The sequence below is a fragment of the Chelonia mydas genome, chromosome 8 (assembly GCF_015237465.2).
Source record: "Chelonia mydas isolate rCheMyd1 chromosome 8, rCheMyd1.pri.v2, whole genome shotgun sequence".
Classification (NCBI taxonomy): domain Eukaryota; kingdom Metazoa; phylum Chordata; order Testudines; family Cheloniidae; genus Chelonia; species Chelonia mydas.
The window spans coordinates 90,039,010-90,054,277 of record NC_057854.1 but is presented as its reverse complement, the minus strand read 5'-3'; the positions used below and the strand labels follow the sequence as shown (position 1 = coordinate 90,054,277).

Here is a 15,268-nt window from a genome sequence, read left to right as displayed (position 1 = left end):
ACCTATTTTTATTTGTGACATTATTCTTCTTCATTTGAAATAGTAATCCTTAGTATATCAAATGGGCCCATTCCTCAGCGGATTCCTCCTTTTGTAAATGTTTTCATTCCCTTTAGTATATAGGTTCTTATTTGAATATTCTTTGAAAACTTTTCTCCTGTAGTTGGTTTTTTTTTGTTCGTTTGCTTGCTTTTGTGTAGAGCAGTCAAGTCTTGGGTGGAGTCTAGGAAACGAATGAGTTTAGCAAAATGCACAGATTGAAAAATATATTATGTTGCTAGTGCCGGGAAACAGCTGGACTGGTATTGGTGCCACAGCTAGGGTTGCCAATTTTGGTTGGACATATTCCTGGAAGTTTCATCACATGACATAATCTTTAATTAAAAATTAATCTTTAGTTCCTGGAGAGTCCAGGACAATCCTGGAGGGTTGGCAAGCCTAGCAACAGCAGCTGTGCATGGAAAAAAGACCAACTTTTGGAAGCAGCCTAAAGATTCTAACTCCGGGGTCAGTACATGCTTTTGTTTGTTTTATAGATAGAGGGCAGAACTGCATTGCTCTTACTGCCACCCCTTTAGTGCAATCCAGAGAGCAACTCTGAGGTGACCTTGTAATGCTGTGCATCTTGGCCAGAGGAAATGTGCCTCATTGCAAGTTATTACATGGTGGCGGGGAGGATAAGAGATGAGAACGGGTACCAGAATGAATAGCCTACCAAACACAACATACTTGGATCCCTTAGGGGTGGGTCTGTCACAATAAATATATAGCAAAAGGAGGGGTAGGGGTGGGGAGAGATTGATGTGTTTGACTGCTGCAGCCCAGTGGAGTCTCCACATATACTGAAAATGGTGGACACTGTTCTCCTCTCAGATACACTGGTATAGACTCCATTGAAATCAGTGCGGTTTACACCAGTGTAAAACCTGTGTAGGTAAGTTTAGAGTCAGGCTCAGAGAGTTGTACCAAACCTACAGGATCTGCTCCAAGCCATCATGGGAAAACATCATCTTCACTATAATATAATACAGTACAAAGAAATGCACTATTATGATTAATAATTTAATTAGGTATTGATATGGAAGGTGCTTCAGTTCAAAGAGTCTTGTGGAAGTGATTTGAAGTTGCCTCCAAAAAATGAAGGAAAAGGTGGCAGACGACAGGGCTCCTAGGGGTATGTTTGCACCCATGGCTGGCCAATGTCAGCAGGTTCGGGCTGCAGGGCTATAAAATTGCATTGTAGACATTCAGGCTCTCAGTGGAGCCCAGACTCTGGGACCCCATGAGAGGGAAGGGTCCCAGAACCTGGTTTCCGGCCCGAGCCTGAATATCTACATTGTATTTTTATAGCCCTGCAGCCTGAATCCCATGAGCCTGAGTCAGCTGACATGGGTGACTTGTGGGTGTTTTATTGCAGTGTAGACATGCCCTAAGGGAGACTAAAAGGATTCAGTCTGACAGACATTAGTACCAGGCTTTTAAACCACACTTTTTCCATGCAGTACAGTTGGGAAGTTTTCTAGGTTAACCATGGCAACACCATAGTTATGGTGCCTATGTATAAGAGGCAACAATATCTGGTGTTTAGAGTAAGATATTATGGGCCAGGCCTCTTGCCTTCTATTCCCATCTTTTAGACAGTGTAGCTCTGGAGATAAATCACTTACTCTCTCCATGCCTCAGGTCATTCATCTATAAAATGGGTACAATAATCACCTTCCTTACAGAGGTATTGTGAGATTTAACTTAATGCTAATAAAATGCTTTTGAGTTCCTCGGATGAAAGATGTTATATGAGTGCACATTATTTTATTATTAATAATAATAGTTTCAATGTGTCATTATTTATAATGGTGTTTTTCTAGTTTTGTAAATTTTTTATCAGTTCACACATTTTGAAATGTTATAGCTCAAATGAGCTTTAATTAATTACGGATTGAGGTTCAGACAAATATTGTAGAAATACTCTATAGTTTTAAATACCTATATACTGAGCGTGCCCAGAACCCTGCTCACCGACACTTTAGGATCATCAATGAAGCCCTTCAGTGTTTTAAACTCATCATTGGTGCACATATTCAGAACGTTGATGGCTTCTAAATAGAGTGGTTCAAATATTTCAAAGCACTTGAGATTAGTACAGTGTGAAGCAATTTAAAATTATTGTACTGCAGTTAATTTTAAATAAGTGAGCACTGCATCTGTCTAGAAACCCATATAGATACAAATGGAAGCGCTCTAAAAAACTGAAATGATCCAATTAATTTAAATCACTTTAAAAGTCATAGAAATGAATAGTGTAAATCAGTTTGTGAGGGATGTAGGCAAATTTTGTAGAAAGGAATCTGAGGGTTGAGGCTCAAAATTTTTTTATTTTGGGGTTCATGATGTTGAAAAATTGGTTAATTTATATTTCCCAGGGATATGAGGGCAGCAGTAGTTTCTCCTCGCTCTTATTTATTCTGATTTTTTTTATTTCCCAAGATTGTAGAGACTCAGAAATCCAACTTTGCTCAGATTTTTTCCCCATTACAAATATTTTTCTCCAAACCTATGTAAAAAAGGCATATAAGACAAATAATGGTCCATATCTAGGAAATGCCAAGTATATTTTTAAATGCAGCCAAAAAATACTGCAAAATTAAATATTTTACATCATAAAAGCTCACTTTTCTTGTCGGGCTGGATTACTTAGGGAATATGGATTTTTTTCACCTCTAAATCATCAATTCAAATATGACCCATGTCAGTAGTTACCAAAATTAATTACAAGGTGATGGCTTTTTGGAGGCCTGTACGAAATGAATTTGTGGTCTCAGTCCAGTTCTTGTAGACAGGGGTCCACGTAATAGAGGGCCTGATCCAAACCCAGTGAAATCAATGGGAATCTACTGACTTTGGATCAGGCTTATGAAGATATATGGACAGGTTCTTCTCAGATCTCTAGCACTTCAATGCACGTTTTTGGGAGATATGTACAACTCCCTCTACAATATACTGTTAGCCCTAAAATTCCAAATTATCTTCCAAATATCGTGGCCAGAAATTTATTTGTTACACATGGAATTTACTTGACTCTTCCATTTCACTTTTTTTTCTAAAGTCTATTGAATAAATAGTACCATCGCTTCCTTCTCCATACAGCATCTCAATGTATTATTGGGGTGATTGTTTACTTCAGGGTTAATTTCTGCCTCTTGGGAAATGACTGGTGAGTGTCTGACAATAGTCCTGACACTGATGTGGGACGCCAATCAAATGGTTTCCTGGATGGAGTACGAGCTCCCCTTGGTTTTTAAGGACTGGTTAGGAGCTGACATTTGCAAAAAATTGTTTCCAGCTTGCCCCATGGCTGACGGGGAGTTCCAGAGCTGTGGAATGACAAAAAGCAAAGGGGCCCCCTCTGTAGGGCCTTACCTTACTTTTAGACAGTTGTCATTATCTTTGTCTAAAGGTCATGGCTAAATTGAATAAAAGGAAAGCTGTGTGTTCCTGTCGATGCACAAAGGCAGTATTGACTTTCCTAATCCAGTTTGCTGAGGGGTGAGAGAATTAAATTAGATATCTAAGCACAGAAATTGAGAGCCTTTGAAAACAAAGATAAGGAGACAGGCTGTATTTTCCCTTTCCTGGGAGCACTGGGCTCAAGATTTTGCAGGTGTGTCATCTGATCCATGGCTTGCATCGATCAAAACTGTGCCAATGCATATTTAATTAGCAAGGGGACCCTGGGTGCATTATGGCCATCATCCCTATATTGAATGGACTGTCAGACTTTCTGAATGCTTCCCCACCCCCAGCCCTGCTTCGTTGTTTGGGGAGCTTCTGCATTTTGTCTGAGCAGCTAAAAGTTTCTTTGTTTTTAGCTGCTGATGCATACAGCACCACTGAGGAGAATACAAACAAGTAAAGTCCTAAAGTGTTTATTTTGTCTAGGAAAAAGGGCTTTGGGTTAGGGTAACGGATTTTTGTGTCTCTTGGAATTAAAAAAACAAACAGTTGCATGGTATTTACTTTAAGAATATTTTATTATAACATGTAAAATGTATGCTATGGGATTCCCTAAGGAACCCTTTGATGACAATTTGAATTAAGTCAAAATTAATGTTTGCTGCTGCAGAGAAATACATAGAAAATGTTCCAGAAATAAATCAATAAGCAGGAATCAAAAAGGCTGTAAACTGTTTTAAAAACAAACAGTTAGACGTGAATCAAATGCTTGTTTGTAATATCAACCAACAAATACGGGAATACACAGTTTTCCCACATTCTAGGGCTATCGCATGATACCAGTAAATCATTCATGGATGGACTCATGAAAACAAACAAAGTTGATTTAAAATGAAAACCATTTTGATACAGCTTTGGAGTATTATTATCATTATAGTCAAGTTATTATACATATTGCTCCCATTTCTTATGACTAAGGAAGTAATGAGGAGTTTTTGCCTCAGACAAGTTAGCTCTGGAGTTTCTGGGATCTCTGCTTCCATCTACCTTGTTACAAAGCCTGATTATTCAGACAAAGTGTTGCTTGATAAACAGATGTAATACACAAAGTCTGCTTAGAATAAAGAGCAACAGACTGTGGGCACATGTTTTGGTCTTATTCAAACTCATCAGCATAGTCTAGCTAGCTGTTTTGTCGCTAGTCTACTTACAGGGTAGCTTAGTAACGTCTTACTGGTGAAGTAATAAGGAGTTTTTTGCCACAAAAGTTTTGTGGCAAGGGCTCATGGGAAAATCATTTGCATACATCTTGTTACAAAGGCTGACTACTTCCTGGCTTAGACAAAGTGTTGCCTGATAAACAGACTTAACACACAAATGTCTGTCTGGAATAAACAGCAGCAAGCTTTGATTTACATTTCCATTATCAAAGATAATCTCTTTCCCAGTGTATAGGAATTAAGAGTCCTCTCCTTATAAAAACCAGACTGGCATTGCTGTGATTTTACCACTGCAGAACCCTTGTGCATGAGTTGAAAGGACGTAACATACTGTATATGGGGTGCATAAAATAAGAATTAGAAGGCTGGTATGGATATATACATGTGTGAGGCAGACGTGTATGATAAGGGCACATGGGCACTTGGAACACCTTATAAAATAGTTGACTTGAAGGTGATGGCTAGAGTTTAAATGTAGATCAGTGTCTTATTTAAAATAAATAATAGTACACACCCCATAACTATAAATAGGCATGGCAGAATTTGATTTTTATTCTTTTATAATTTCAGTGGAACAATGTTTACTTTTAAGCATTTTTTAAACGTTTATCAATTTAAATTTTCACAGTTACACAAAATGATGGGTTTTAAGCTTTTTTTTCCTCAGTTTTTATTTATCCAAATTTTCACTGTGGTGGGAGGTTGTCAAACAATAGAAGGGTCAGAAAATAATTATTTGATGACGGTACACATTTAGATTGAAAAACTAAAGCCTTATAAACTTAAAACACAACTTGTCAACACCACATGTCAAAATATACAAAATAAATATTCTGCAATGAAACTTTAATGAATTTTCAAGCAGCATTTTTCTTACTTTGCTGATCTGCAAATTTTAATTATTATTGGTGGAAATATTTTTTCGTCAGTTTGTGTGTGTGTTAGGTGAAATTGACATTTACCAACATTTGCTGAAAAATCTAATCCTTCCAAATCTATCTATAAATAACAATTATAGTAAATTTAGTAAAAGTAAGTATAAAAAGTCTCAATAGCTGTTCTGGTTTCTGCTTGTAAATCACTGATCCCTTAAACTCAGCATACATGTTTGTGTATAAAGGGATATGATTTAGATTTTTTTACATATATAAATCTTTGGTGGAATCTGTACCCCAAATTATAGATGAAAAATGTATTGTACAAACACAACCCAGCCGTATAAATATTTTATTACAAATAAGACTCTGAAACGTGAATAAAGTGTCAGTTTATTATACAATATTTTCCCCATAAAACATTATATGAATGGAAAATTTAACTTTGCACTTTTCTAGTGCTTGTGAAAGGTGTGGACTGGCAGTACTGAAGAAAGGAGCTCTCTATTTATTTATCCACAGAACAGGGTCAGCATGGGCAGTGTTAATACAGTCTTCCTGATCGATCCCTACCAACGTACTTTTCCTTTATCTTGAAGGGACCACCTCTCCCAGTAAGAGGGTAGATACATTTCCATGCCCATTCACACACTGGCTTCTCTGATGAAACCGCTAACAAGGGTTCAGTTGTGATATGGACACTAGTTTGGTAGGAATTAATCTGACACCCACTAATTCATTTAACATAAAACACCAGATAGCCAAGATAGGTCGCTTAAGGTCACTACCACTTTGGCCTAGATTCAAACAGGAAACGTTGAGAGGAAGAACATTGCATGTCCTGAATGAAAATGTTAGAGGAGATTTTCTGTTTACCATACAGTACCTCTCCAAGAAAATGTCCTGCCTCTCCAAGGTAGCATAATTATAAGTAGTGTAGTAGTGGTAAGTGGATAAGTGTATTTTTGATGATCAAACTGCACAAGCAGTTGGTAAAACTATGGTCATTTTCTGTGAGGAAGTAGGATACCTCTGTGCCCCTGTTTCAGGTCTGTTTCTTCCTTGTCTACAAGTAAGGACTGCAGTGTTAGTCTGTTGATGTTGCTACCACCCAGAACCCAGAGTTTTCAGTGAACCTTTCATACTTCTGTTTTATCGTTGTCAAAAAATGGATCACTTCTGGTTCAGTGACACACAGCACCACGAGCTCTTTTTCTACTCTGTAGTGAATCTGTGGTCACATGCATACAAGGCACCACAATTGACAGTGGGAATGAAACCCAGGACCATCAGCGTCAGAAAGCACAAATCCTTCCTGCTTGAGCTAAAGGACCATGCCTGTCCACAGTTTGAGGTCAAGTTCAAGATCAGACTCAGCTCTTCCATGTAACACCCACTGTTGCATTGGGGTAGCACGTTTTTAAGGGCCTGATCCTAAGAGGCACAGAAAATACAGGCACAATATCAGAGGCTGCTTCAGAAAATCTGGCCCATTTTGTCTTTTTTCACCCCCACTAATAGTTGGCTCGTGGAGATACAGAATAATATAGCTTCAAAATTCCTTTTATTCTGTTTCCCTACAATGGTTATTGATATCAGCCCCATTTGAGCCCCAATAGTCCAGTAACCCGAGTACACTCTCATGCATGCTAACTGTAGCTGCTTACGGGTTAAAATTCTACCGGTGGGCTTTTTTTAAACTAAAAAATGCTGTGCTATTCAAGGTTAAGCTTCCTTAAACATAAAACTAAACTCCTGGATTTAAAAAAAATCAGGAATCTTAATAGTGCTTCCTCACTATGATGTTTCCAACCCCATCTGAAATCATTTAAATACACCTCTTAATAACATGCACTTTATTGTAATATACAGATTCTTTGGCTTCCTACCAGCCCTAGTTTCAGGCAGCAATGAAACTCGTTGCCGCAGGGGGCCCTGGATTCAAGAGGGGCTCCCATCTACTGTATATTTTGTTTTGTATATTTTTCAATGGCTCTAATTATTGCAGGTGGTAGAATTTAACTGGCAATGTCGTTGCTAAAGAAAATAGGCATGAAGTGTATATAGTGTATTGTGTGAAGCAGCTATCAAATACACAGAGAAGAGAATATCAAATGCATTGTTAAACTGCTTTATAATCAGTGATTTTATTGATTTCATGCAAATACTTATAAAACAATCTTTCATTTATATCTAATATGTGTGGACAAAAATTAATTTATTTCTCTAGTCACCTGTTTGGCTAACTGACTCAGCAGGACTGACATCCCACCCACAATATCAGAACCCACAAAACATGAAACATTAAGAAAGCTGGGGGTTTAAAGTTTCCTAAATCAAAATGAAAAATAGTGTGAGCTATTGCCAACTCAGGAAAAAGTGAGGTGGGCTGTGAACAAAAACTATGTAGTCCTCGACAAGGTTATAAAATACAATGGCACTGAATTTTGCCAATCCTTTAATTGTGTGGTGGCACATTTATATGTGCCAGATCATCTGCAGCATCTGAATAAAACCAGGGAAACAAAATTCCGCATAGAAACATTTTGGCTATGTGCCTTGTTCAGTGTTCTTATCAGGGGTTTCCATGAGACGGTACCTTGCATGACAATTCTGAGCAGACTTTTGCCCAGTTAGTATTTTTGGGAGCCTTAGATGATCTGTGTCATCGTATTTTTAAAAACACATTTTACTGCATTTTATTTTGCTTCACCCGTTTGCAAACATTATAGTTTTTTGGGGTATTATTTACATGAGGACAGGGTTGCAGAAAAATAGGATTTGTAGCTAGATGTGAAAAAAAAATTCAAGACTCAATATGCTAACAAATGTTCTGGGCTCAATGTCTGTCTTGCCACTAATTCTAGTGTCTGGAGAGCGGCGCTAAACATATACAAAAATGCATTCTTTGTATCTCAGAATCTAGAGAGAAAGTCTGAGTTTCTGTGCCAAATACAGGATATGGAGCATCGATGAAGAGCGAAGATGCCACACTGGGTATCAGAAGTGTGCCAGCTCGTAGCTTGGCATCCTTGCATGTACCAGTGATCGGCCATTCCCGCTGCTGTCTAAATGACTTTTAAAATATTTTTTTTAGTTATTCATCTTATTTCCATATTTCTTCACTGTCTGTTTTTTTAAAAATAAATATTTTTACTACATTTTACCATTATTTTAGTTGTAAAGGTCAAACAGTGATTGAACAACGGCTTGGTGGGGAAAAAAGAAACATAATGCATGTCATATGAAATGAAATATGTTGAATTAGTCCTCAATGTTGACTGAATTTTTGACCTTTGTGGTACCAAGAACATTAAACTTCTGTCAAAATATGGTGTCCAGAATATGGCAATGTTGAGGATGGGATTATATGGACTATCTGCTGTCCAGGATCTGCGTTTAGGGTGCATAAGGTAATGCTAACCCACAAAGCTGATATTTAAAATAAAATGTTAGCGGCAAAGTTTAAATTTAAAATCTTTGCCAAACTTCCTTTATGAAATGATTAAAGTAATGCATTTAGAAGCTGGAGGAGAAGATAGTTCTTAGAGGTAGATAGTAATGTTGTGGGATATCACATTGTCAGGTTTTTTAGCTGAACTACACATTGATTTTAACGACAGATATCTACCCTGGAGCTATCTTTACTAAACATTTTTAATGTTTATATTACAAACTTTATGAAAATTATGTTGCTCACACCTTTTATTAGATGTAGTGTTTAACTTATACGGAATTGTCCTTTAAGCTTTTTCATGATAGTTAACGGATACAGTCAGCAGGTAATTTTTTTAAAAATATTTAAAATCGGCATTTTCTATATAATACTCAGTAGTAATTAAAATCTTCATTTGCTTAAAAGCAAGGGGCCTTTTTAAAGCAATAAATTAGCATTGCTTGATCCCAGGTCTCTAGTAGTGCTGCTTCTTTCAGTGCTATTAATACCTCAAAGAAAAAGAAGGGGTGGTGTTATCACTCTATTGCAATAGAAGTAAGATTTTCAATTTAATCACAGTTAAGTGTCATGACCTTTTGATCTTGCATTGACTTCTTACTGAAATGTAGTCCAATTTCAGACAGCTAATTCTAAACCTTGCACAGTCAAGGTGAAGTGAGGAAATAGGTTTATCACAAATGTAGATTTTTTTTTAGTACAGTAATAATGGTTTCATTCCTTAAGTGTGTTTTGAGTTAAAACTTTTTTTTAACGTTTAAATTTATCCCAAATTGTTCTTTTACCCCAAACTGATAAAGTGTGATTTTTTTTAACTCTATAATGTTTCTGTTGGTCTTAAGAAAACCTAGTTAAGAGGTTGAGTTTTTCTTTAGAAAATATTTTTTTACACATATAAAGCATTTTTTTCCAATTTGAAGAGCAGACAGTTAAAAATAATTATGAAACAAAAATCTTGTTTACCCAAAGCTTCTGCTAAAAATCATTATTTTTAAACTAAAAACAGCTTTTTAGTACAAAAGAAAATGAATGTAGATTAACAAACCTACATCAACAGAAATGATCTCATTTTATTGTTCCAGGCAAATATATTAGTAGGTTAGTTGGAGAATTTTAACTAGGAACCTGTAGAACTCATTATTGGTGCATGTTCTGAAGCCGTTGGTTCAGCATCTGATCTCACTTTACACCACTGTAAATGGGGAGTCATGCCATTTATTTCAGTGTGCTACACCACGTACCCACAGTGAAAGCATGATGAGAATCAGGTCTTCTATCTGTATTGTGAATTTCTTGTTGCTGTAACATATAGACAGTAATCAGAACATGTTAGTTAACATTACTTTTATAGTTAGTTACTGTTATATGCCAGTTTAAAAATATGTTTTGACTCTGGATTAAGTCTCAGGTTTGCATGCAACATCCAAAATGCATTATAAAAAAATGTAGAAAAGCAGTTTAAATCAGGCTTCCTCTAAAGAGAAGATTTCTCTAAGCCTAATTTATGCTAATGCACAGACTGAACACCCCATGCAATGCTGTAAACAAGATACAGTTTCTTCCTAGCATAAATACGACCAGGGCACTGGCCTCCTAGCATTGTAATGTCCTAGTGCAACATTCCTGTCCTTAGCTTGTACTTTCAACCTTTTAAGGAAGTCTGGCGCCTGTGATCTACTTTCCACAGCAGACCCTGTAATTTTTGGCTGTATTTTATGTTTTTCAGATTCAAGTCAATCTGAAAGTCCCAGCCAGCCAAGTGAAGCTGATATTAAGGACCAGCCAGAAAATGGTAAGTTCTTACCTGCTGCTACTTTGGAATATTACAGTAGACCATGTTTACAAGGATTTTCATTTTCAAGCAATAAGTGCATATGTGTAGTATAAAAAGACTCAGTCTTTGAACAATTGACTAGAGATCTCTGAAAATGAATGGTGCATCTTCTTCCTAGTTAAATGCCACGGTTTCACAAAATTAGAGTAGCATTTGTCTCTACAATCCAGGAGGGAGATCTTTATTCCATTAAAAATTGTTTTAATTAGGGGGATGCTTTAATAGAGCCCGCTGCATGCAGCACTGGGGCTTATTTCACTATAGCAGAGGCTTTCAATCCATGGGTCATGAGTCATGACCCCCTAGGGGGTGCCTACAGCCTTACTTTCATTTTTATCTGTGTGCTTTTAACGTTGTTTTGTTTATTGATGTTTTCATGATAACGGAACACTCTGAAGTGCGTGACTCGCAGTATCTGTCCAGCTCATCATTTTAGATTGCAGGATTTCAAATTGTCCTGCAAAACAAAACAGTCACTTTGAAGTACTCTAATTTTTCTGCAACCACTTCTCTATACCCCCCTCACCCAAAAATACACACAATAAAACTGACAGGAAGCTCTGTTGAAGCATTGACCCTCTCGAAGCAGGACTGGAAATCTATGATCACAGCAGCCACTCAAACTGTTAACCACTTCTTGAGTGATAAAAGTTTTTTCAGAGCTGTCTATATTTTCATTGGCATGATTCTGTGAAGGTGGTAGTATTACATGGAGAGAAAAGATGCAGTAAGACTCAAATCTTAATTTGCTTCTTCTTTTTCTACTTTTATTTCTAAAACTTGTTTCTGAAGACAGCTATTTGACCTTGTTAGAAAGCAGCCACATGGCCGAGAATTTTAAGAATACTGCAGTGAGACTGCTGCATTGTTTTAATAGGGAGTCGTAAGCACAGAAGTCCCATTGAGAAAGGCTAAGCCAAAAGGTTACCTCTGTGAGCAGGTACTAGTGTTCTCTGAGGTAGGACAGTTTCTGAGTAGAAGTGATGGCTGTGTGGAATTGAACCCATGGAAGGGACATCACGGCTGGCTTCCATTGTAAAAGGGCCCAGAGAAGCGTTTGCTGTCAGTAATTGAGCTAGGGGATTGTATGTGAAAAGATAGATGAAGTTACAAAGGGAGGAACTTGAGGTAAAAACAATACCCTTCTTTTCCCATCACCCCCCAAAAAACCCAAAAAACAACAGCCCAGCATCTCTTATGGCCTCCTTGGCAATTGAAATTCTGTATCTTCTGTTACTACAGATAATTATTTTCATTAGTGCTTGGAATCAAGAAATGGTGACATCCAACATTGGAGATAATTGAAACTGAGACAATCCCTGGTTATTCTGAATTTTTTTCTGATGTTTTTAAAAATTGAACTTATAATTATTAGTAGTAAGTGTTTATATTGTAGTAGCACCCAGAGGCCCCAGTTGAGAGTGGGGCCCCATTGTGCTGGACGCTATCTAAACACAGAAAAGAGGCTTGTAATGTCTGCCCTGTAGGGCTTACAATCTAAAGCCCCTTTCACACTTATGGGGGCATTAAAAATCTATCTCATATAGGATTTTTATACATACAAGATAGAATTCTCATATCCCTTTAACAAATCCACCAGATTGATTTTTGATTTGGTGTGCTTTTATTGCTGCCTCTCTTCTTTATGGTACATCACTGTTTCCTTTAATGTTTTGAATGTTTATACTGAATACTTGACTAGTAAATAAACAAGTCACAAATAGGGATGAGTCAAAAATGGTGGTGCTTAGATCTGGATTCCATTTGGATTAGACTTTAAAGTTAGAGTTGAGTGTTCAAGTTCAAGGCAGAATCAGGGCTAGTGTTTATATTCAATAATATCAAAATCTTAAGAGCTTTTCTCAGGAAATTTCAGCATCACACTCTAGAAATCTCATCATGTCAGGTGATTTGGTGAGATGTCTGGCATTCTGGGTCACTATTTCTCTCTCTCCGAAATTTGAAAGGTTTCAGATTTGAGGGCCTTTATTCTGCTCATCTCTAGCCACAACGTCTGAAAACATTTTTCTGACTATTGAATGACGGTGTCTAGCTTCTCTTATCAGTGCTGTTTTAGAACAATTATAATTTATTGCAAAAGGATTGCCAGGTTTGGAGATGAATTGGCTAAACTGTGAAATCTGTTCTGCCAGTTCTGAATTTTTTTTTTTAATATGTTGCCTCTGTTTATTATGTCACATTTTAATTTAGGCTTTGCTAGGCACCCCGAATCATTCTGACTCTGATGTTCTATTGTTATTATTTTGTGTCTGGTTGACATTCTTTTGCAGCTTCTCAACAACTGTTCTCCTTACTGTGCAGTGCTCAGTCTTAAGGAAGCACATTTTACAACTGCCACCCCAAAAAGCCGCAATGACAGTGAATAATATAAAATGTGTCAAACCCCAGTAAAACTAGAAATATCAGTTCTGGAGTCTTAATGCTTCTTGTAAAACAAACATTAATGAATTATTGGAATGTCACTGGTGACTTGTCAATAGTACTTTTTCCCTTAATAAATAATCAGGAAAATTATTCTTACTCAGTTTTAGTAATGGGTATTTTCCCCCACTGTATCAGAATCCTGGTATCTGATTAGTTGCAGTTTGCAGTGTCTGTGTGGGAGCATCCCTAGACTAGCACATGCTGTTGGGTCTAAAAGGCCCGATCCCTCCAAGTTGATGTTGAGCTCATTCTCAGTGCACACACAGTCCACAGCTTGCAGTGTACCAGACCCAGCATGGACATCAACATAGCTCTGCAGTTCTGATCTGCTGAATGCCAGGATGAAAGCCAAACTGCAGGCTTTAGAAAATGAAAAACTGCACACACAAAAGTACATACGAAAATCATATTCACTGTGTTGTTCTACACTTGCCATAGACCATTACCATGGACCCTGATCCAAATACCTCTGGAGTCAAGGGGAGTCTCACCACTGATTTTAGTAGCAGTTGGATTGTGCCCACAGAGAGGGAAATTTCTTAAAAATCAAAGAAAATAGCAGTGGGATAATTCTGCTCCCGCTGAAGTCAACAGCCAAGCAACCAGATTGAGGACAGATTTTGGATCATATTGCATGCATTTCTGTAAGGAGTCTACAAGTGTATCAATTAAGAGTACTACCCCTCACATGCACACATTCCTTCATTTAAAAAAATAAATCTTTAAAAGCCTTCTGAGGGTTGCACAGTCCCTCTGCTTGCCTGTTAATATCCTTTCTGTTCTACTCCATAAATTCTAAAGTTATTTATTATACATATATATATTGCATAGCTTGAATAATGTAGGTTCACAAGGGTCAGCTATATAGCCCTGAAAAACAAGGTCTTCTACAGTAAGTTTAAATTCATTGTTTAAAATTCTGTAAGTTACTTTAGGAAGAATCATCCTTTTAAGTTTCACTAAACTAAAGCTAATGCAAATAATTACTCTTGTATTTAGAGCCATCCATTTTCTCCAGTGGGTTTCATGGTTGCTATCACTCAGACAGAGCCAGCAGATAGAAAAAAAATTTGTGCCAACTGCTCCCAACATGGCCCTTGGCACTCATTTCTTTTGCCTTTGCTAAGACACAGCTTCAGGCAGCTGCTTACCCTGTTAGCCCTACTACAACTAACAGAATCACAAAGAAAGAAACTTTTTTCAAGAGATCCAGCAAAGAGGTGAACAAGTGTATTGTAGCCATCACAGGACCCTCTTCCTGGTCTTCACTGGAAATCCCCAGATTAAATCCTAACCAGATAAAGAGGGAAATTGAGGGCTTAAAATGGAGAGAAGGGAAAATCATGTGGCTCATCTTCAGATGGGTAAAAGGCAAAGCATATGAAGGAGAGCAGAAAAAAACATCAAGAGTCTCCCAACACCAAATTTAGTCCTTGGCTCCCTCCTGTTTGTATCCAGAGCTGGTTGATCTCTTCATCCAAGGCATATATCGCAGCCTGACTAGTTGGAGGAGAAAGAAATCTCTCCAGTGTTAGACGTACTCTGCACTCATCAGTAAGAAAAAGTGATGGGTGTAGAGTCTGTTCAGTAGGAAACTCAAACAGTGGATTGACTTCTTCTGACCACGTCCTTCCACTGCCTTTGGAAAAGGAGGTTGGAATAGCTCTCAGCAGCAAGGTACTCGTGAAGAGACTGGACTTGTTAAAGCGGAAAACAGTTTATTCTTCTAGTAGTGTCCCTGTGTTAGCTCCACGGTAGGTGTGTGGGCGTCCCTGCGCTGCTGGTCGGAGAACTTTAGTAGCAGTGTCTGTTGGGGCCACAACATGCACTGTCACTCTTCTTGTGCTGGGCCATGAGGCTAAGCAGCACATGTGGGCTAACCATCCTCAGTTCCTTCTCAACGGCCCCAGCTAGAGACGGAGCCTATAGCTGTCCATTAGCAGATCATTAACTCTCCTTTTCGTTTGTTAATTTTTAGCTTTCTTCTAAC

General features: G+C 37.7%; 1 protein-coding gene across 17 annotated transcripts in view; it reads left to right on the top strand.

The window, feature by feature from the left end:
* Positions 1 to 15,268, top strand: part of NFIA (nuclear factor I A) — a 466,574-nt gene that overhangs the window by 310,374 nt on the left and 140,932 nt on the right. For all 17 annotated transcript variants that reach the window (XM_037907918.2, XM_043552640.1, XM_043552638.1 and 14 more), the window contains exon 3: positions 10,726 to 10,791. In XM_037907918.2, coding sequence (XP_037763846.1) covers positions 10,726 to 10,791 — 66 coding nt within the window. The remainder of the gene's footprint in view (positions 1 to 10,725; positions 10,792 to 15,268) is intronic.